At 42.3% G+C, this 24,254-nt stretch overlaps 1 protein-coding gene across 3 annotated transcripts in view; it reads right to left on the reverse strand.

The window, feature by feature from the left end:
• LOC106561606 (cytoskeleton-associated protein 5-A) overlaps nt 1–24,254 on the reverse strand; it is a 43,335-nt gene that overhangs the window by 13,736 nt on the left and 5,345 nt on the right. For all 3 annotated transcript variants that reach the window (XM_045688456.1, XM_014125724.2, XM_014125723.2), the window contains exons 11-29: nt 23,906–24,070; nt 23,525–23,653; nt 20,424–20,588; nt 19,904–20,002; nt 19,565–19,675; nt 16,963–17,055; nt 16,559–16,744; nt 13,778–13,872; nt 13,422–13,605; nt 11,241–11,383; nt 10,860–11,034; nt 10,575–10,688; nt 10,221–10,349; nt 9,816–10,010; nt 7,904–8,036; nt 5,506–5,606; nt 4,585–4,707; nt 3,936–4,088; nt 3,425–3,628 (exon numbers count right to left, since the gene is read on the reverse strand). In XM_045688456.1, the coding sequence (XP_045544412.1) occupies nt 3,425–3,628; nt 3,936–4,088; nt 4,585–4,707; nt 5,506–5,606; nt 7,904–8,036; nt 9,816–10,010; nt 10,221–10,349; nt 10,575–10,688; nt 10,860–11,034; nt 11,241–11,383; nt 13,422–13,605; nt 13,778–13,872; nt 16,559–16,744; nt 16,963–17,055; nt 19,565–19,675; nt 19,904–20,002; nt 20,424–20,588; nt 23,525–23,653; nt 23,906–24,070 (2,697 nt within the window). The remainder of the gene's footprint in view (nt 1–3,424; nt 3,629–3,935; nt 4,089–4,584; nt 4,708–5,505; nt 5,607–7,903; nt 8,037–9,815; nt 10,011–10,220; nt 10,350–10,574; nt 10,689–10,859; nt 11,035–11,240; nt 11,384–13,421; nt 13,606–13,777; nt 13,873–16,558; nt 16,745–16,962; nt 17,056–19,564; nt 19,676–19,903; nt 20,003–20,423; nt 20,589–23,524; nt 23,654–23,905; nt 24,071–24,254) is intronic.

A 24,254-nucleotide genomic window follows, 5' to 3' on the forward strand; every position in this document is an offset into this window, starting at 1 on the left:
AAAAGCAAGCAGAGCTATACCGCTCAGATTTATTTTTATTTTTTTATAAACATGGCTTAAAAACGTAAGCCTACACATTAACCCATTAAAAACATAAGCCTATGCTACATTAACCTACTAAAAACAGTTTGTTTTATAGCAATGAGGTTTGTACAGTAAGCTATAGGCCCAATACATTATCACTGCATATTGGCAATGCTTGAATTACCCTGCCATTGTTCTTCACAGACCATTATGAAATTATTTCAACATTTTAGGTATATGATCACACTGGTAATACACTGCTCAAAAAAATAAAGGGAACACTAAAATAACACATCCTAGATCTGAATGAATGAAATAATCTTATGAAATACTTTTTTCTTTACATACCGTAATTTCCGGACTATTAAGCGCACCTGAATATAAGCCGTACCCACAGAATTTAAAAAAATATATTATTTTGAACATAAATAAGCCGCACATGTCTATAAGCCGCAGGTGCCTACCGGTACATTGAAACAAATGAACTTTACACAGGCTTTAACGAAACACGGCTTGTAACAAAAATTAAAAATTAGCAGTAAGCTTTAGTTGTCTTTCTGCACTGAGTCAATTCCTCACGCTGCCGTTTCCAACGTCTTATCATCGACTCATTAAGACCAAGCTTCCGTGCAGCAGCTCTATTTCCTTTTCCAACAGCCAGATCAATCGCCTTCAACTTCAAAGCTGCATCATATGCATTTCTCCGTGTCTTTACCATGATGAGGGTGACAAAATGACTACCGTAATCAGAATGATGGGAAGTTTGAGAGCGCTCGATTTAATCTAAACAGTAAACAAAAAAGTTGTTTGACCTTTCATTGGTCTAATGAAAGCTTCATGCCGGCAAAAAACTAAGCACGTCACAGAATGTTTAAAAAAAATAAAAAATTGAAAGCGGGAAAAATCCATATATTAGCTGCGTCATTGTTTAAGCCGCGAGGTTCAAAGCCTGGGAAAAAAGTTGCTGCTTATAGTCCGGAATTTACGGTAGTTGAGTGTGCTGACAACAAAATAACACAAAAATAATCAATGGAAATCCAATTTATCAACCCATGGAGGTCTGGATTTGGAGTCACACTCAAAATTAAAGTGGAAAACCACACTACAGGCTGATCCAACTTTGATGTAATGTCCTTAAAACAAGTCAAAATGAGGCTCAGTAGTGTGTGTGGCCTCCACGTGCCTGTATGACCTCCCTACAACGCCTGGGCATGCTCCTGATGAGGTGGCGGATGGTCTCCTGAGGGATCTCCTCCCAGACCTGGACTAAAGCATCTGCCAACTCCTGGACAGTCTGTGGTGCAACGTGGCGTTGGTGGATGGAGCGAGACATGATGTCCCAGATGTGCTCAATTGGATTCAGGTCTGGGAACGGGCGGGCCAGTCCATAGCATCAATGCCTTCCTCTTGCAGGAACTGCTGACACACTCCAGCCACATGAGGTCTAGCATTGTCTTGCATTAGGAGGAACCCAGGGCCAACCGCACCAGCATATGGTCTCACAAGGGGACTGAGGATCTCATCTCGGTACCTAATGGCAGTCAGGTTGCCTCTGGCGAGCACATGGAGGGCTGTGCGGCCCCCCAAAGAAATGCCACCCCACACCATGACTGACCCACCACCAAACCGGTCATGCTGGAGGATGTTGCAGGCAGCAGAACGTTCTCCACGGCGTCTCCAGACTCTCACGTCTGTCACATGTGCTCAGTGTGAACCTGCTTTCATCTGTGAAGAGCACAGGGCGCCAGTGGCGAATTTGCTAATCTTGGTGTTCTCTGGAAAATGCCAAACGTCCTGCACGGTGTTGGGCAGTAAGCACAACCCCCACCTGTGGACGTCGGGCCCTCATACCACCCTCATGGAGTCTGTTTCTGACCGTTTGAGCAGACACATGCACATTTGTGGACTGCTGGAGGTCATTTTGCAGGGCTCTGGCAGTGCTCCTCCTGCTCCTCCTTGCACAAATGCGGAGGTAGCGGTACTGCTGCTGGGTTGTTGCCCTCCTACGGCCTCCTCCACGTCTCCTGATGTACTGGCCTGTCTCCTGGTAGCGCCTCCATGCTCTGGACACTACGCTGACAGACACAGCAAACCTTCTTGCCACAGCTCGCATTGATGTGCCATCCTGGATGAGCTGCACTACCTGAGCCACTTGTGTGGGTTGTAGACTCCGTCTCATGCTACCAATAGAGCGAAAGCACCGCCAGCATTCAAAAGTGACCAAAACATCAGCCAGGAAGCATAGGAACTGAGAAGTGGTCTGTGGTCACCACCTGCAGAACCACTCCTTTATTGGGGGTGTCTTGCTAATTGCCTATAATTTCCACCTGTTGTCTATTCCATTTGCACAACAGCATGTGAAATTTATTGTCAATCAGTGTTGCTTCCTAAGTGGACAGTTTGATTTCACAGAAGTGTGATAGACTTGGAGTTACATTGTGTTCTTTAAGTGTTCCCTTTATTTTTTTGAGCAGTGTATATAATGTGTTGTATTACTTGTGAGGCACAGTGGAGTGAGCATAATAATTAGCTTTTTTCATTTTACTGGACTGATGGCCTGCATCTGATTGGCAGTGTGAGGGGAGGGAGCAGAGGTGAGGCTGCCTCTCACCCAACTCACCATCTCTCTCCCCCTCCCTCCGCTGAGAAAAGGGGACAGTCTTCCAGCTGATGACGAAACTGAATTCGTCATCATTATTTCTGCATTATTTCTGCCTCATGCGCCAACTTACACCAAGTTACTCGGAGGAAGGAATGACCAGAGGAAGAGAAATATTCCTTGATATTAAAATGGAAACAAGCCACTAATAATAAGAATGCAAGCTTATGGGAACACTTTGCTATACTCATTCATTACAGCTGCACCGCTGGTTGTAGCATGAGTGGAAGAAGAGAGAACACACATTTTATGTATTGACAGTGATGAATAACAACTTAAACATGAACTTACTCATAAAAACAGCAGCTAGTCATGGTTTTAAAAGTTTAGAAAACTCAAAGTATCAACTTTGCTGTGTGTTCGAGGTTTCTTATCACAACCTATGGCTTGAGGAAACTGTGCAGACACGGTGATCTGAGCTATCTGATTGGCCAGCGGTAGGTGCCCCTGATTTTCTCCCTAGGCCTGCCGTGTATGCAGAGTTCTACTTTCAGGCACGTGAAATGGTTCATAATGGGAATACCTTTCTTTCCAGGCACTAGGGCTGCTGAAGCAAGTGCACCAACCACCAACAGCACAAACCCCCCCCCCACCACCAAAGAAGGAACGCAAGGCTTTATCGTTGTTTTTTTTACACAGAAATGTTTGGTGATCGACTACGAATGCCTTGGAGATCGACCAGTTGGTGACCACTGAGGTAGGGGAATTACTTACTTTGAGGATGAGGTAGGGATGACTTACTTTGAGGATGAGGTAGGGAATGAAGGAGGAGGCCTCGTATTCATTGAGGTGGTAGTTCTCTCTACTCAGTGTGGGGAAGAGCTGCTTGAGGTACTCCAGCACCTTCATCAGCACAGTACTGTTGGTCTCAAAGAAACGCAGCGTGAACCACTTCAGGATCAGGTCCAAGCAGCTGACTGTGCCCTCAAGCTCATCCTCCATTCGCTACAGAGTGGAAACATAAGATTGTAGTCAGTCAAGTACACAAGCAACTCCCTTAGGTTTCTAAGAAACACTAATGGTTTTGGTCTAAGAGAAACTAAAAATCAAGATTCGATTTTTGAAGCCTTTTCAGTCTTCAGACTCAAACAACAAAAGCGGTTATGTAGAGAGTGCAGGTCCCTATTGCAAAAGAGATTTCATCTCAGTAACACACACCTGTATAAATAAAGGTTAAAGAAAAAAAGAAAACACTCAACCAAGGGCTCCATCTAATCATTAGTGCGTTTCACTGTCTCCTGCAGGTTCTCACCTCTCCCATGACCCCGATAGCCTTGACCTGGCGTTGGAAGTCAGAAGCATGGAAGAGCTCATCCTGGAGCCATCTGGCAAAGCAGGTGGACATCTGAGTCTTTAGCTGATCCACGTACTCATCTCGTGGGGTCTGGAAGTTCCACTTCAACACCTGCATCACAAGTTAGACGATTATCATTAGTCAAGAATGATAAAATCAGCATTCTTATTCACATTACAATCGTTATTTCTTGTTCAGCAAGAAAGGTTTTCAAAGTAAATACGAATTTGTTCTAATATTATTTGGCAGGTTAAATAAAAGGATAAAATAAAACAATATTTTCCTTTACACTTTTGCAGGGCTCCCTTGCAAAAGAGACTTTGCTCTCAATGGGACTCCAAGATTAAATAAAGAGTTAAAATGTCTTGCTCAGCAAACAGTCTTATCCTGGGCATCCAGAACACACTGTCAGGGAGCAGATGAAACATGACTGTCCTTTACAGCAACCTCTAGCTTCCATCTCCACCGCACAATTTACTTTGATTTTTGATTTATTCTTTATTTAACCAGAGAATTCACATTGAGATGTACATCTCCTTTTCAAGTGATTACAAAGAGAAATCTCACACTACTTTTATCAAAAGTGAAAAGGTCAAAGGTGACGTGCCTTCAGCCCTTTCTCTTCCTTTATCCTCTGCTCCTTGCCATTGGGGACCAGGATGAAGATGACACCAGACCGGTCCTCCTCATCCTTGGCCTTCGTGACCGGGGCCTTCTTCCCAAGCACACCCTGAAGACGGGGGAGAGAGATGGGGAGGTTTACAAGACAAAGCACAGAAATAGCATCATTAAAGATCCAAAGGTAGATACAAGCTAAAGGGTTGTGCTCAGAATGTGGTAGAGGTTTAACAGACAGAAACATTACTACAACATGTACAGCTATATATAAAAGCTGTAAAACTCATGTATAGTGTGGTCAGACAAAGACCAAGGTTAAGACAACACCAAAACACCATCCTCTTCATAATGTAAAGAGCTTTGTGATTTCAGCCTGTAAATGAAAAGCGCTATACACTAACCATATTTTTCACCAAGAATACAAAGATGAATATAAAGCTAGATTTAAAAGTCTTAGATACTGTGCAACGCCTTGGACAGAGCGCAGTGTCTGAACTCCCGACACAAGGCTCCACCCAGTTAGTCATTCCTGAGTCACACATTAGTAACACAGTGGTGCTTGACTCAGACCATGTACCTGCTGGCTGCTAGGCTTCCCCTTTGTAAGTCTTTTAGGACTACTGACTATCTTTATACGAGCTCGCAACAGATTCCTGGGTGGCATTCTATTAAATGCAAAATGAAATATCAATTTCACCGAGAGAAAAGCTGGCACATTGTAGGAGTTTGGTGTGCCAAGAGCTGAATGAGATGGTACTGAAATGATATTTTCATGACATTGGCAAGTAAGATTCCCAGGGACTGGAGATGAACATTATCAGTCCAACTATGTGGAACAATGCATCAAATGTAACTACATGGTCCCTGACAAATAAACTTAATACAAAAGAAAAGCTGAACAATTGCACACCTTTTTGGCTGCTCCAGGCTTGACCACTTTCTTAGACTTAGTCTCAGGCTCAGGATCGTCATCATCATAGTCATCAATGACAGGTTTAGGTTTAGACAGACCTGCACAAAAAACAACAGCGGTCAGGAAGTTTCTCTCCACACTCCAAAATAAATAAATAAATATGAAATTGTCAACAACTACAGCCACCCAAGTCATAGACTGTCCTCTCTGTCACAGCACGGCAAGCAGTACCGGAGCGCCAAGTCTGGGACTAAAAAGCTCCTGAACAGCTTCTACCCCCAAGCCATAAGACTGCTGAAAAGTTAATCAAATGGCTACCCAGACTATTTGCATTGCCCCTCCACCCCTTTTCTTTGGCACTGGCTCTATGCACACTCACTGGACTCTACCCACACATTACAACACACATGTTCAAACGTTTGGGGTCACTTAGAAATGTCCTTGTTTTTGAAAGAAAAGCACATTTTTTTGTTCATAAAAATAACATAAAATTTATCAGAAATACAGTGTAGACATTGTTAATGTTGATTTAAAAATGTTATTTTATGGAATATCTACATAGTACAGAGGCCCACTATTAGCAACCATCACTCCTGTGTTCCAATGGCACGTTGTGTTAGCATCTACGTTTATCATTTTAAAAGACTAATTGATCATTAGAAAACACTTTTGCAATTATGTTAGCACAGCCTCACAAGTCCTCAACTGGCAGCTTCATTAAATAGTACCTGAAAAACACCAGTCTCAACGTCAACAGTGAAGAGGTGACTCTGGGATACTGGCCTTCTAGGCAGAGTTGCAAAGAAAAAGCCATATCTCAGACTGGCCAATAAAAATAAAAGATTAAGAGGGGCAAAAGAACACAGACACTGGACAGAGGAACTCTGCCTAGAAGGCCAGCATCCCGGAGTCACCTCTTCACTGTTGACGTTGAGACTGGTGTTTTGTGGGTACTATTTAATGAAGCTGCCAGTTGAGGACTTGTGAGGCTGTGCTAACATAATTGCAAAAGTGTTTTCTAATGATCAATTAGTCTTTTAAAATGATAAACGTAGATGCTAACACAACGTGCCATTGGAACACAGGAGTGATGGTTGCTGATAATGGGCCTCTGTACGACTATGTAGATATTCCATAAAATATTTGTTTTAAATCTGCTGTTTCCAGCTACAATAGTCATTTACAACATTAACAATGTCTACTGTATTTCTGATCAATTTAATGTTATTTTAAAAATGAAAAAAATAAGTGCTTTTCTTTCAAAAACAAGGAAATCTCTAAGTGACCCCAAACTTTTGAACGGTAATACACACACACACACACACACACACACACACACACACACACACCTACTCTGGTTATTATCTACCTTGATTGCCTAGTCACCTTCACCCCTACCTACATGTTACCTCAAATAACTCGTAACCCTGCACGTTGACTCAGTGCTCCTTGTATATAGCCTTATTATTTTATTGACTCAGTGCTCCTTGTATATAGCCTTATTATTTTATTGACGCAGTACTCCTTGTATATAGCCTTATTATTTTATTGACGCAGTACTCCTTGTATATAGCCTTATTATTTTATTGACTCAGTGCTCCTTGTATATAGCCTTATTATTTTATTGACTCAGTGCTCCTTGTATATAGCCTTATTATTTTATTGACGCAGTACTCCTTGTATATAGCCTTATTATTTTATTGACTCAGTACTCCTTGTATATAGCCTTATTATTTTATTGACGCAGTACTCCTTGTATATAGCCTTATTATTTTATTGACGCAGTACTCCTTGTATATAGCCTTATTATTTTATTGACTCAGTACTCCTTGTATATAGCCTTATTATTTTATTGACGCAGTACTCCTTGTATATAGCCTTATTATTTTATTGACGCAGTACTCCTTGTATATAGCCTTATTATTTTATTGACGCAGTACTCCTTGTATATAGCTTTATTATTTTATTGACGCAGTACTCCTTGTATATAGCCTTATTATTTTATTGTGTGACTATTTCCTTTTTTCCTTCTTATTTGCCAATTTTTTTAAATTTTCTTACTTTTCAGGGCTCGTAAGTAAGCATTTCACAGTAAATTCCACACGCACATTAGAAATACCATTTGATTGGATTATTGCTCAAGATTAGAACACTGGAAAGAGAGATCCCCTCCTGGCTGACGTTACTTAGTTGGTGTAGCACATAAGGAATGTACTGGTGGCAGACATTGTGTCCCAAATGGCACCCTATTCTCTACATAGTGCACTACTTTTGACCAGAGCTCTATGGACCCTGGTCAAAAGTAGTGCACTTAATAGGGTGCAATTGGGGATGAACTCTCATCCATCATTCAGACTCATCCATCATTCAGACAGTAATGGAGAGGCAAGCCAACCTGACTTTGCAGTGGGGGCGCCGTCGCTGCTAGACTTGGCTGCGCCAGCTTTGCCAGGTGGTGGAGCAGGCTTGGCTGGCATCACTGCCCGGGCCTTCTCCAGCAGGGCAGACACTGGCTCCTTGGAGGCCGGCTATAGGGAGGAGGAGGACATGGACACACACAGAGTCAGATGACAGAACAATACCCCAGCCCATTGTCTTGTGAGTCCCTACCCAATAACAATACCCCAGCCCATTGTCTTGTGAGTCCCTACCCAATAACAATACCCCAGCCCATTGTCTTGTGAGTCCCTACCCAATAACAATACCCCAGCCCATTGTCTTGTGAGTCCCTACCCAATAACAATACCCCAGCCCATGGTCTTGTGAGTCCCTACCCAATAACAATACCCCAGCCCATTGTCTTGTGAGTCCCTACCCAATAACAATACCCCAGCCCATTGTCTTGTGAGTCCCTACCCAATAACAATACCCCAGCCCATTGTCTTGTGAGTCACTACCCAATAACAATACCCCAGCCCATTGTCTTGTGAGTCACTACCCAATAACAATACCCCAGCCCATTGTCTTGTGAGTCCCTACCCAATAACAATACCCCAGCCCATTGTCTTGTGAGTCCCTACCCAATAACAATACCCCAGCCCATTGTCTTGTGAGTCCCTACCCAATAACAATACCCCAGCCCATTGTCTTGTGAGTCCCTACCCAATAACAATACCCCAGCCCATTGTCTTGTGAGTCCCTACCCAATAACAATACCCCAGCCCATGGTCTTGTGAGTCCCTACCCAATAACAATACCCCAGCCCATTGTCTTGTGAGTCCCTACCCAATAACAATACCCCAGCCCATTGTCTTGTGAGTCCCTACCCAATAACAATACCCCAGCCCATTGTGTTCACACAGATGGCGTCATTCTAACGCAAGTGTTGCCATGAACCACTGCACTATCTGACCTAAGACAATGTATTCTAGCCTCGAAATCCAGACTGAGTTCAGCTCTGTTTTCCACTATGAATCCAGACTGAGTTCAGCTCTGTTTTCCACTATGAATCCAGACTGAGTCCAGCTCTGTTTTCCACTATGAATCCAGACTGAGTCCAGCTCTGATTTCCACTATGAATCCAGACTGAATCCAGCTCTGATTTCCACTATGAATCCAGCTCTGATTTCCACTATGAATCCAGCTCTGATTTCCACTATGAATCCAGCTCTGATTTCCACTATGAATCCAGCTCTGATTTCCACTATGAATCCAGCTCTGATTTCCACTATGAATCCAGCTCTGATTTCCACTATGAATCCAGCTCTGATTTCCACTATGAATCCAGCTCTGATTTCCACTATGAATCCAGCTCTGATTTCCACTATGAATCCAGCTCTGATTTCCACTATGAATCCAGCTCTGATTTCCACTATGAATCCAGCTCTGATTTCCACTATGAATCCAGCTCTGATTTCCACTATGAATCCAGCTCTGATTTCCACTATGAATCCAGCTCTGATTTCCACTATGAATCCAGCTCTGATTTCCACTATGAATCCAGCTCTGATTTCCACTATGAATCCAGCTCTGTTTTCCACTATGAATCCAGCTCTGTTTTCCACTATGAATCCAGCTCTGTTTTCCACTATGAATCCAGCTCTGTTTTCCACTATGAATCCAGCTCTGTTTTCCACTATGAATCCAGCTCTGTTTTCCACTATGAATTAGTAATTCAAATTATACTCTACCATCTACTGTAATTCAATTGTTTTCAAAAGCTATTCAATGAACTTGCACCTCACCCATTTCTGGTAGATATATTTTAGCCAAGTTATCTTTAATTGAACCTGTCCTAGTCGTCTCTTTCATCCATAACGCACCTTGAGTTAGTGTCTCTAAGTCATCTCCTCCATGGCATAATGTACCTTCAGTTTGCCAGTGGCCTTCAACATCTTCTCATAGCCCAGGTGCATCATGAAGGTGGGCAGGGCGTCCTGGGCCTTCTTCCTCACGTCTCCGTTGCGGTCCTCCAGGCAAATGAACAGGTAGGGCACACACAGCATCAGGTCAGAGGGCACCGTACGCATGGTGGGGAGCTTCTCTGCCAGCCAGCCCAGCACCTGGGGAGAGGAGGGGTTACATGGGTCTTCCTCAAACATGGTTGGAGGTATTATGCTCCCCCTTTTTTTAACAGTCCAAATGCCCCCAGTGAATCCACACAATACCCATGACAGACATCTAACCACATTGTCAGTACACATTACTGCCAGCTACAAGAGGTAGGCTTTAACAGAGATTCTAAGAGATGACCTGAAGGGCTGTGTTTGTACCTCCTGCCTGAGGAAAGGGTTCTCCCTCTTGAGCTCTTCAGACAGGTCCTCTCCCTCCAGCCAGTCCTTCATGCCGGTCTGTTCTACCCAGGCCTGCAGGGTTGTCATGGCAGCAGCACGCACATTGGTCTACAGGGGAGGAGGGGACACAGAGCGCCAACACCATTATTCACTCAATCCAATACAGAGAGTGACAAGTGATTCTGATAACTCTACACTAGTCTATCAATGGAATGAGATTGTTATGCTTGTATTATGTATGTTCTATGCATACAGTATAATATCCTCTATCACATTAATCCTAATGCCTACCTATTCCTTTGTGTAGGTATTTTAGAGTATGATAGTCTTTACCTTACTGTCTCCCAGTACAGTGATGATGGGCATGCCCAGGCTCTTAACATGTTGTTTCAGAGCTGGGCCCATCGCTACGGCTATTTGTTGAAGAATAGTCAGGGTTTGCTGGCACTGGGGAGAGACATAATTCAGTGTCAGAAATACCTACAATATGGCAGGACATCTACAAATGATGTTTGCACTGATACTCCAATATCCTGGAGAAAAACAGATGACTAAGGATCTCTAAAATGGTCATTTTTTTATGTCATGGTATCTGTCAGAGCAGAGTCCATTTCTTACCAGGATCTTGTTGGAGTCGTTGAGTCGGCCCTTCAGTGCCATGGGCAGCTCTCCTATACTGGGCTGGATGAACTTGGCCTCAGAGATGACTGCTGCCACCTCATCCAGACCTTCCTTACGGATCTTCCAGTTCTTATCAGCCATCTTATCCACCATGTCTTGTGTGATCTTATCACTGACAGGAGATGAAGAAAATAGATTCATAAGGTGAAATGGCTAAACCATTAAACATCAAAACCAAAATAGTCCAAGTAGTATAGGGCTTTTCACACCAAACCAATCGAAGCAGGACTGAGCTGGCCTGTTTACACATCCAGCATACTTGTTGAAAATATGGAACAGTGCTGAAAAGGAGCGGTGAGGTAGTGTGTGAATTCAAACCTGACGTCAGTTCTAGGTAGCAGATCCATGATGTTAGGTGCTCCTCCTCCATCCTCCTCCTGCTCGTCTGCCTCCTCACCGTCCTCCTCTGCACCTCCTTTCTTGGTTCCTCTGAACGCAGCTGGAGGAGACTGGCCTTGCATCTGAAGAGGCAAAAGCAGCAATCTCAGTCACATTGGAAAATATATACCTGTGCATATAAACATTTCTTATATGCCTTCCTGACATCAATCTTATGTTGATCTCAGTTAAACCATAAAGAGGGGGGGGCGTTACAAATTGAGATTTCTGGTCTGGGGAAGTCTCCACTAGGGATGCAAATGTCAGTCAATTTTGCTGCAGACTAACTGACCCTCAACAAACGGTTACATTTAAAAAATAAAAAAGTAAAATGACGTGACCAACAGAAAATACTATCAGAGATCGGCATATAATAACAAGATGTTTATGTTTCCACCCCAACAATGGCAAGGCGGGAAGGCAGGTGACAAGCTTATGCCCAAAATAAGCCTAAAGAAATCGCATTGAACTTGTTTTGGCAAGAGCGAAACCGCTCGCGTCGCTTCTTCCTCCCTGATACTGACATGCATGCATACAAGGACTGGATATTTTTCATGAATCGCAAGTCTATCGTCTTACAGTCAAAAAGCTATAGCCTATTATTGAACAAGCAACTGCTGTAATGAAGCAGCTAATAAATACAATTAATGGAAAACAGTTATTTCATGGAAAACACAGTTCTAAACTACACACCTAATGGCGAGCATTTTCATGTGACAGACGGAAATCTCAGTTAGAAACGTGCAAAAAGGGGGAATCTAATGGCAACTACTATGATGGGTTGCTAATATGACTTGGATTGTGGCTTTGGCTTCTGGACAACGAAAGTAAGTTGATATGAAATCCAATAGAACAGGAGAGAAATGCTGGTTAATGGCATGAGGAAGTCTTTAGAAAATAATTACCTGCACACTTCTATGGATGGATTTTCGCATGGCTACTTTGAAGTAAAGTAAAACGTCCAGCTCACATTACACTCCCCTGCCTCCAGCTCACATCTCACTCCCCTGCCTCCAGCTCACTCCCCTGCCTCCAGCTCACTCCCCTGCCTCCAGCTCACTCCCCTGCCTCCAGCTCACTCCCCTGCCTCCAGCTCACTCCCCTGCCTCCAGCTCACTCCCCTGCCTCCAGCTCACTCCCCTGCCTCCAGCTCACTCCCCTGCCTCCAGCTCACATTGAAAAGAAGTGTGTGATGTGCTGATAGTAAGACAGTAAGCAGTCTATAGCCTATGCATCCTAAAGACAAATGGGAGGTGCGCTTCACCAAAAAAAGAAATGCTACTTTTTTGATATCGTGGCCACCAAAGTTAAACACGCGATTGCATTTAGAATTGTTATTTGCTGCCAATGACTGGGCTTATAAAAGCAGGTTTCACTCCAGTAACCTACAGGCTTTTTAAGGAGCTACTCTCGTGCTGACTGACAGGTGGTAGGCTATTCAGCTCCTCAAACTAGGGTCTGTATGCTGTGATAAATTAAATGCATGACGACTACGAAAATAGACGAGCTAATTTAATTCCACAAAATTATGAAAACAACCTATAGACCATTAAGCATGTATTTTCGGCAGCTAACCGATTAACATCACTAGTCTCCACCCTTGCAAAATAAAACCCTCAGCCCCACCCCCCCGATAATTCTGGATGTTTTTATTCAGGCTGGATATCCCCACCCCCCGATAATTCTGGATGTTTTTATTCAGGCTGGATATCCCCACCCCCCCGATAATTCTGGATGTTTTTATTCAGGCTGGATATCCCCACCCCCCCGATAATTCTGGATGTTTTTATTCAGGCTGGATATCCTCACCCCCAGTTGGACCACTGCCTTCGCCCAAACCCAATTCGTCTAAATAACCAGAGACGAAAATCCAAACACTGAACTAATTCTGCTCGTTATCTCATGCAGCCCAAATCCTGATGACAGATCGACGGTACCAGAATGTTAAAATAGTCGGTTCACAAGAGATTCATCTTATGTTGACCAAACAGATCAAAGTTTAAATAAACCTCTAGCTACAAATTTCAAACAGAGGCCAGTCATTAGGAAGAAGGGAAAAAAACACATCAAATACTATATTGTTTACTTCACTCAACATGTTGCTCACACGTTTTTTCCTACCTTTTCAAACTCATCGTCTATCTGTTTCAGCAGGGCAGGTTTCTCATCCTCGAAGAACATGCGTAGAGGAGCTCCCATGTACAGGTACATGACTCCTAGGAGGGTGATGGCTGCTGTCCGCACCGCAGGGTTGGTCGCTCCCAACGCTGTCTTTACATTGTTGATGAAACCCTTCACATTGATGCTGCAGGGGATAAACATGATCATAAATGTTTATAACGCAAAGCATTCTACCTGCAGACTTGTGTTACCACAATGATTTGGTGAATTCAAATATCTAAATCATAGGACGTTAAAGGCTTTGATACTGTTATTGGTAGATGAATACACCTCCAATAATGGAAATTAAGACTAACCCAGTAAATCCAAATTCCTTCATGGCGTTAGACAACCAGTTGAGGGTTTCAGCTTGATTTTTTGGATTCTTCTGTGCAAAAACCATGGAGACCACCTGAGGGATGAAGCACACTAGTGAACAACTACACGATGTCCATGAACGTCCTGGGAACGTCCTAAAATGGTCCTCTGATGTCCTGGGAACGTACAGGGAACTAGACAAAGGTCCCACAGAGAATGTTCCCTTAGGACCATCAGGCGACGTTCTTAGAGAAAGTGGAATCATATCTAGAAACCAGTCAAATCATAGTTTACAGACCAGGGACCGGTTGAAAAAATAAAAAAGGCCCATGACTGAAACTGAAGAGGATCTCAGTTTGATTGGTTGGGGCCAAGTTAAACTCCCTTCATGTATTGAAAGTCATGACCATCATCATGCTTTTAGGGGAAAATTATCATTTTGTACATGTACTAAACAGAGTCCACCTCCAGAAATGGCCCAAAAACAAACATGTTGATAAAAATGTTAACATCATTTTAACATGTATGGCCTATGCATGGTCTATATTATCAGATGTGCTATTAGCAATAAGCATTATCACCTGTAGCCCAACTGATGAAGCATAGTGGCTATAAAATGTACATAGATTAACATTCTTCAGCCTGCATTTATCCCATTGGACACATCCTGATTGTCATTAATATTATGAATATATGACTATACTTAACTCTGAAAATGGAGAAAAAAATATATACAGTTGAAGTCAGAAGTACACATACAGCTTAGCCAAATACATTTCAAACTCAGTTTAACAATTCCTGACATTTAATCCTAGTAAATATTCCCTGTCTTAGGTCAGTTAGGATCACCACTTTATTTTAAGAATGTGAAATGTCAGAATAATAGTAGAGAGAGTGATTTATTTCAGCTTTTATTTCTTTCATCACATTCCCAGTGGGTCAGAAGTTTACATACACTCAATTAGTATTTGGTAGCATTGCCTTTAAATTGTTTAACTTGGGTCAAACATGACAAAACAGGTCCTCATGATGCCATCTGTTTTGTGAAGTGCACCAGTCCCTCCTGCAGCAAAGCACGCCCAAAACATGATGCTGCCAGCCCCGTGCTTCACGGTTGGGATTGTGTTCTTCGGTTTGCAAGCCTCCCCCTTTTTCCTCCAAACACAACGATGGTCATTATGGCCAAACAGTTATATTTTTGTTTCATCAGACCAGAAGACATTTCTCCAAAAAGTACAATCTTTGTCCCCATGTGCAGTTGCAAACCGTAGTCTGGCTTTTTTAATGGTGGTTTTTGAGCAATGGCTTTTTCCTTGCTGAGAGGTCTTTCAGGTTATGTCAATATAGGACTCGTTTTACTGTGGATATAGATACTTTTGTACCTCCAGCATCTTCACAAGGTTCTGTTGTTCTGGGATTGATTTGCACTTTTCGCTCCAAAATACATTCATCTCTAGGAGACAGAACGCGTCTCCTTCCTGAGCGTTATGACGGCTGCATGGTCCCATGGTGTTTATAACTGCGTACTATTGTTTGTACAGATGAACGTGGTACCTTCGGGCGTTTGAAAATTGCTCCCAAGGATGAACCAGACTTGTGGAGGTCTACCATTTTTTGTCTGAGGTCTTGGCTGATTTCTTTTGATTTTCCCATGATGTCAAGCAAAGAGTTTGAAGGTAGGCTTTGAAATACATCCACAGGTACACCTCCAATTAACTCAAATTATGTCAATTAGCCTATCAGAAGCTTCTAAAGCCATGACATTATTTTCTGGACTTTTCCAAGCTGTTTAAAGGCACAGTCAACTTAGTGTATGTAAACTTCTGACCCACTGGAATTGTGATACAGTGAATTATAAGTGAAATAATCTGTCTGTAAACAATTATTGGAAAAATTACTTGTGTCATGCACATAGATGTCCTAACCGTCTTGCCAAAACTATAGTTTGTTAACAAGAAATTTGTGGAGTGGTTGAAAAATGAGTTTTAATGACTCCAACCTAAGTGTATGTAAACTTCCGACTTCAACTGTATATTACGAAGTATGTCACTGTCCTTTTAAGATGACAATGCCCCTTTAAGAGCTCTGTTGCACAGCTGCGCCTAAACCATGCTTGAAACTCAGGTTGTAAAACTGCATTTGTAAAACTGGGATTCCCCTCTTAAAAAAAAAAAATCCAAAAATCAAAAGCCAAAACTGCTTTCAAAATATTTGCCATAGCCACTTTCAAAAGTGTTCTTGCAATTGCATTTAGAATTGTTGTGCACTGACTGCTTGTCAGAATACACGTTTATGGCTCTCCCGACTTGAATGCACCTTGAGAGGAATATTTACCCTGCATAGAACACACAGTAACTACAGACTAGGTCATAGGTCAACTACACATTACAATCTGATTTAGTATCATTAACACCATTACATGGCAAAGATAATTTAATACTTTCCAGTGCTACTATCGGCTTTGAATGCCTTTGCCAGCAACTACAGTAGGCTACACACTGCTGTCTGAGTTGAGCGCCGCTGTGATGTCCATTATAGACTATTTAATGACATTGATCAGAACATCGGAGCGTCATCAACAATCATGCATGTCAGTTCAGTGCACACATTGTAACAGAAAATGAAATATTTGGTAATATATTTTGTACAACAGACATAGTGGAACCCCTGTGATATTTATCTTACTCACGTTGCCATATTTCTTAGTTTTGTTCTTTTCATTCAAAAACAACAGACTAACAGAACAGCAGTGTCATAAACAAATACTGACAACAACAGACCTGTTCAGCAGTCCAGGGGAGGGAGCAGGCCTCGGCAGTAGCAGTCAGGCCCTCCTTGGCTTTACCCCCACACTTCACATCTCCTATTTTATCAACCAAGCCGTCCAGCACCACGAAGGCAGACGTCTTGGAGAAGGAGCCCTTCTGGGCTATCAGACCCACAATGTGGAGCTTCATCTGCATCACCTGAACAAACCCAAGAGCCAAAAGTCAGTTATGCAGACAGAGGCATGTGGGCGGATTCATCTAGTGAATACGTTTTCTTTCTACACGCATCCAAAATAAATGACAGGAGCTGGACAAAAACAAGGTCCAATACCAAAAAAGGGACTGTACACTAAAATATATATTTTATTGTGATACTTCCATTTTAGCGGTAAGTGTTTAAAGTTGGAATACTGTACCTGGAAGTTAGTCTCTTTCCAGCCTGGTTTCTTGGCCAGCATCCTGACCAGAGCCTGGCACGGCATCTCATTCTTGTCCATCTGCTCCACAGCCTGATGACAATCACATGAAAGAACATAGCATAAGATAACAGTACATGACGCCGCCACTTAAACCATGTCTATAACCTATTTACACATGTAATCCCCAGGTAGGTTAAAACCTGTTAGGGATAGGGGGCAGTATTTTCACAGCCGGATAAAAAAAACGTACCCGATTTAATCTGGTTACTACTCCTGCCCAGTAACTAGAATATGCATATAATTATTGGCTTTGGATAGAGAACACCCGAAAGTTTCTAAAACTGTTTGAATGGTGTCTGTGAGTATAACAGAACTCATATGGCAGGCCAAAACCTGAGAAGATTCTATACAGGAAGTGCCCTGTCTGACAATTTGTTCTCCTACTAGGGCATATCTATCAAAAATACAGCATCTCTGCTGTAACGTGACATTTTCTAAGGCTTCCATTGGCTCTAGGAAGGCGCCAGCAAGTGGAATGAGAGCTCTCCAGTCTCTGGGCGAAAAACAGCAGGGGTTTTTGTGAGTGGTCCTTCTGAGAACAATGACACTGGAGCGCGCGTGCACGAGACGACTCCATGTTTTACTTTCAGTGTTTGAACGAATACAACGTCGCCCGGTTGGAATATTATTGCTATTTTACGAGAAAAATCGCATAAAAATGTATTTTAAACAGCGTTTGACATGCTTCAAAGTACGGTAATGGATTTTTTTTGTCACGAAATGCGCCGGCGCGTCACCCTTCGGATAGTGACTTGAATGCACGAACAAAACGGAGCTATTTGGATATAACTATGGATTATTTCGAACCAAAACAACATTTGTTGTTGAAGCAGAAGTCCTGGGAGTGCATTCTGACGAAGAACAGCAAAGGTAATCCAATTTTTTTTTAATAGTAAATCTGTGTTTGGTGAGTGCCAAACTTGGTGGGTATCAAATTAGCTAGCCGTGATATCTACTCAGAATATTGCAAAATGTGCTTTCACCGAAAAGCTATTTTAAAATCTGACACAGCGATTGCATAAAGGAGTTCTGTATATATAATTCTTAAAATTATTATGTATTTTGTGAACGTTAATCGTGAGTAATTTAGTAAATTCACCGGAAGTTTGCGGTGGGTATGCTAGTTCTGAGCATCACATGCTAATGTAAAAAGCTGGTTTTTGATATAAATATGAACTTGATTGAACAAAACATGCATGTATTGTATAACATAATGTCCTAGGAGTGTCATCTGATGAAAATCAAAGGTTAGTGCTGCATTTAGCTGTGGTTTTTGTGACATATATGCTTGCTTGAAAATTGGCTGTGTGATTATTTTTGGGAGGGTACTCTCCTGACATAATCTAATGTTTTGCTTTCGCTGTAAAGCCTTTTTGAAATCGGACAGTGTGGTTAGATTAACGAGAGTCTTATCTTTAAAATGGCGTAAAATAGTCATATGTTTGAGAAATTGAAGTTATAGCATTTTTTAGGTGTTGTGTATTTCGCGCCACGCTATACCATTGGATATTGGTGAGGCGTTCCGCTAGCGGAATGTCTGTCCCTAACAGGTTTTAAAGCAAAAAAATAAAAAAATTAAAAAAAGAGGTTTATATGCCAGTTGTAGATGCCAAAAAATTCACTGGAATTCAGTAGACAATACCATTATGTTGTATGGAGCATGTTCATGATATGAGCAAAAGCACCAAATTAAATAGAACACAAATGTATTTTATTATGAGGTACAGTGCATTTGGTAAGTATGACTTTTTCCACATTTTGTTACACTACAGCCTTATTCTAAAATGGATCAAATCGTCCCCCCCCCTCAATCTACACACAATAACCCATAATAACAAAGCAAAAACAGTTCAGACATTTTTGGTGCCTTTCTTCCTCCAGACATGACGCATTGCATTCAGCCAAAGAGTTCAATCTTGGTTTCATCAGACCAGAGAATCTGGTTTCTCATGGTCAGAGTCATTTGGGTGCCTTTTGGCAAACTCCAAGCGGACTGTCATGTGCCTTTTACTGAGTGGCTTCCATCTGGCCACTCTACCATAAAAGGCCTGATTGGTGGAGCGCTGCAGAGATGGTTGTCCTTCTGGAAGGTTCTCCCATCTCCAGAGGCACTCTGGAGCTCTGTCAGAGTGACCATTGGGTTCTTGGTCACCTCCCTGACCAAGGCCCTTCTCCCCCGATTGCTCAGTTTGGCCGGGCGGCCAGCTCTAGGAAGAGTCTTGGTGGTTCCAAACGTCTGCCATTTAAGAATGATGGAGGCCACTGTGTTCTTGGGGGATACTGAATGCTGCAGAAATGTTTTGGTAACCTTCCCCAGATTATTTGTTCACATTTGCCAAAAAAAATCTAAAAACATGTTTCGTCTTTGTCATTATTGGGTATTGTGTGTAGATTGATGAGGGGAAAAAACAATTGAATCAATTTCAGAATAAGGCTGTAACGTAACAATATGTGGAAAAGGGGAAGAGGTCTGAATACTTTCCAATTGCACTGTATGAGCAAAAAAGAAGTCAAACTATACAAGGTCAAAACTAGTCACCTTCTGAAACTCCTCCATGCTGGCCAGTCTCTCCTTCCAGTTAGCAGAGTCCAGCAGCTGCATGCAGGAGGCAGGGAGCACCGCGGCCGACTTCTCCTCACATATCTCAATCTAGTGGACACAGACATAAGAACGCACTCAAGTTAACGGAGAGCAAAAACTCCCTAGAAAGAAGAAACCTGGAGAGGAACCAGGGTCAGAGCCAACCATAGAGACGACTGCCTCACTCATATTGAAACAGATTACTAAAGCATCAAAACGCAACTGAGTATTCCTACGGTGAAATGGCTGCACATTACAATCTGCGAAACAGCCGTGAAACGTTATGAGCCAACTTACCGATAGCTCTGTCTCTATGAATTCCTTTGTTTCAGGAACTTTCTTTCCTTTGGCACTCAGAGCAGAGGCAGATTTCCCTTTCTTAGGAGGTCCACCAGACTGCAAAATAATGAAAAACACAAAAAAAATAACTTTAGTAGTAGTTGGCCACCTAATCATTGCCCGATTCCCCAATTGGTATTGATCACTCCTCACCTCTCCACCATGATAGCTGATGTATAGTGAGCGTTCTGGCAAAAAATGGTTGCTGTGCGTCACCCAACTGGTTGCTACACATTGGTGGTGGAAGTAGTGAGTTTCCCCCCTTTACTATGTAAAGCGCTTTGAGCACCTACTGTAGATGGAAAGGCGCTATATAAATGCAATCTATTATTATTCCTATGGTTCCTGTGTCTCATTAGGAGCAGTGTAGTGAGCCTAGTAAACAAAACTGGTAGCCTGGGATTCACTTTGTAATGTTGTCTCAGACCAGAGTGGCTTTATTTGCATTTTAATTGTATAATTAATCTCCAAATCACACCTTAGCTGCTGAGGCCTTCTTGGGTGGTCCAGAGGATCTAGCTGGATTCTCAGCAGGCGGTGCAACCTTTGCAGGCGGTGCTACCTTTGCAGCAGGTGCCTTCTTCTCCGCCCCTCCACCACCTTTCTTTCCCAGCAGTTCCACTTTATCAGCACTTTCTTTAATCTGTTCATTTAGAGATGGAGGTCAGGTCATTTCATTTGTTGTCAATTCTTTAACGGCTAAACTTCAAAAAGGGTACAACGTCACTCACTCATAATAGAACCCTTATCCAATAAAGAACTCATCACATTGGCCTCAACTAGTCTGAAGGGGTAAACTAGTTTTTCACAGGATAAGCAACAAGATAATTTTATTTATATATATGAAAACGATAGACTGATACATCTTTTATATAGACTTGCCTAGGGCTGTGGCGGTCACAAAATTGTCACGCAAATAACTGTCGGTCTCATGGTAATTGACAAACACATTTAGCATCTCCTGGCTTCCATACAAGCCACTGATGCAGACCTTTGGAACATCTACATTTTAAATCCATTTAATATAGCCTACACCATCACAAATCCATTATTTATTTTAGGTCTAAAGAAATATGATATGAAGAAAATGTAGTCTATTTCAGAAGAACAAAATAGCATACTTTGAGTTGTCCTCATGTTAGGTCCTGATATGGCTATGACAAATGGCTGCAGGCTACACTAGTTTATTTAGCAGACAAGATTTGCTTAGAATTCCGTGGCATTACTTTATAGTATGAAGAATTACAATTGAACATAGCCGAATTAAAATAGAAAGGATATTTTCTCCAAATGATTTGAGTGCGCACATTTGGCTATTCTGTGTTGAGCGGTTAAGAAAAAAAGATGTACTCCTATATGCTTAATTTAGAGTTATTAATTTAACTTTAGTTGTTCTACAAACGTTGGACTATATGTTTACATTTAATACATTGTAAGGCTGCATGATGTGACTAATGATCACTTGAAAAGTCGCACTTCATCAGTCTCTTATTCACAATTTGACAAGCACTTGATAATGCCTCGAATTTCCCGACGGCATCCCTTTGTGTGGCCATAATGCACCATAAAAAAACGATGCCTTTTGCGGCCAGTGGCTGTTGTGCCCTTGGCCCGGAGTGCTGCGTTGTGCCCTTCTCCCTGAGTGCTGCGCGCTCCGAAGCACCTCTCACTCACATGGTTCTCCATCACGTGATCAGGTGTTACTCATTGGCTACAAGCGTAGACAGACATTAGGGATGCAACTGCGTGCGTCCTTATACAATTCCGAGATGCATATTGGAAGAACGGTCCATATTTACTTTTCGTCAGCCAACAAGATGAGTAGGCCTAACAAACAGCAAAAGCACTAGTCTATGTCAATCTACTATCCCCCATAGTACAAAAGTCCACCTATTCTGTGCGAGAAATAAATATTCCAAACATAGTCTGGGACAGTTGTGGGATGAGATAGATTCCAAACTAATACAACCACTAGCATCAAAAACACGATTTTTCACAATGTGGCTGACGCAACAGATCAGAACATTTGGCTTAAAATATGTTGATAAACTATTAGGATATTTCTTCACATTATAAGCGCAGCAATGCACACATGATAGTAGGCTATAAGCGTTAATGTTCCATTAGTGGAAAACACCATTATCAAAAGTGATCGCAAGTGCGATTATACATGTAATGCTTTTATTATAAAGGTGCATTTTTAATGGTGAAAATTATCTTCCCCAAACTTGAAACTCACGTGCTGCTTATGTACGCCAGTTAGGCTCTACACCCCTTGTAAAGCGGATTAATGTGCTTCATTTTTAAGACGTTATTTGGCCACTTTAGTTGTGATACAAACCTTATGAAAACACAAAGGCCCATGGGCTAAGCTAAATGAGGTGTGCGACTGATTTGAAAAGGTCACGCAAAAAAATGCATTGTTTCTTATACTGGGCATCATTCACAAGTGATAATATATCATTCACAAGTGATAGGCTAATATTGTCACCCATCAGACTATTCTTGATTTAAATCTTGTCAGGTTCTAATTTTCAGAGTAAAAACCCGACGGACACTATGAAAGCTTAAACCAAGTTTATTCTTCCCAGAGGATCAATACAGCTGCATTAGACAAAAACCTTTACACACAAGCACAGATTTTTAACCCTTCCTCATAGGCTGAGTCTCCTACACATCTGTACAAACATTGTATCTTAACTGCAAGGCACGACACTTAAGTGATACGGGCCATAAACTTTTATTTCTCCCTTAATGTGACCTGACCTAGACCCCCTTCATCACTAATCCATGGCTCTCTCCCCTTATCAAGGCCATGCCACATGTGAACGCTTTCCTGCAATCAGTACATTCCAAGCTTAGTTGCACACACTATATACCTTCCTCCTACAGATACCCATTAACTTCTGGTGTAGACCCTCTAAACCTGAGCACTCAATATTTCAATAGGATACCTGACAATTAACCTTATCCCAAGATTAGGAGTTTAGTACCCAGAATCCATCAACATATACGTGTGAAGTTTGGATTTAGACAGGTGCATGACAATGGTCCTGTCTCCAAACAGGGGTAGCGGGGAAAAAAACATGTAATCTATGCACTTAAATAGTGAATGGAGGAGACTTTTCCCGTGGTTCATTTTCATGCCAGCCAGGTAGGCTATACTCCTGTTGTAAAGATAAGCAATGTGCTTAACATTAGGAAAGTTGAGAAATAAATATAGTAGGCCTAGCCTATAGAAAGCTGATGGGATCCTCTTTTTAGCAGAGGCCATCACTCTGTTTTCTCACACAATTGCATAGCCTATAGAAATGTTGCTCAACATGAGCTCTCATGTTTGATTAGATTTGAGTACATTTGAGTACATTTGCATTGACGTCAGAGTGATTAGAGGGACAATAGAGTGCTGAGTACCAGGCAGTTAGCAAGTTCGGTAGGCTACTAATGATCAGCAGCAGCATTAGAACTTGGAGAATCATCATTACCATGACTAAACGGTCACGTGGAATTTGACTGCCTTCATGACTTGCGATCACCGGTGTGGTGGTAATACGGTCATCGCAACAGCCCTAGCCTCACCTTGTCAAGCTTGAGTTTATCCAGATCAGCCAGGAATGGGTTGACAGCCTTCTCACCCACCACCTTCATGGCTGTACCCAAAGCTTCATACGCAGCATCTCTCACCTCTGGGGCCGAATCATTCACTTGCTGAGAGGGTTAATCAAGAGATCAGGAGTAGGAGCATTACTCCACACACTCAATCACAAATTGGAGGACAGAGCATAATCTGAACAGAGGGCCATTTTCCCAGACACAGATAAAGCCTAGCCCTAGACTAAAAAGCATTTACAATGTTAGAGTCTTGATTAAGCATGCTTTTTAGTCCAGGACAACGCTTAACCTGTGTCTGGGAAACCAGCCCTGAATTTGCCTGCTTAGAAATAGGAAATGTTCAGATACCTTGAGAAATGCAGGGCAGAAAGCTTTGAGCATGCTCTTTGGCAATGTGGCTTGGGTACAGTGGCGGAAGCTTCTGGCCAGGAACAGAGAGGCCTGTTGTTTGATGGAAGGGTTCTTATTGTCCATCACCCCCAATACATCCTCACTGATATTCTGGAGAGTTGTCTGAAAAACATTGATAGCATTGTGTCAAAAACAAGACATTGAGGGCCTCCCGAGTGGCGCAGCAGTCTAAGGCACTGCATAGCAGTGCTAGCGGCGTCACTACAGATCTGGGTTCGATCCCAGGCTGTGTCGCAGCCGGCAGCGACCGGGAGACCCATGAGGCTGCGTACAATTGGCCCAGCAT

The sequence above is a fragment of the Salmo salar genome, chromosome ssa10 (genome assembly GCF_905237065.1).
Source record: "Salmo salar chromosome ssa10, Ssal_v3.1, whole genome shotgun sequence".
Lineage (NCBI taxonomy): Eukaryota > Metazoa > Chordata > Actinopteri > Salmoniformes > Salmonidae > Salmo > Salmo salar.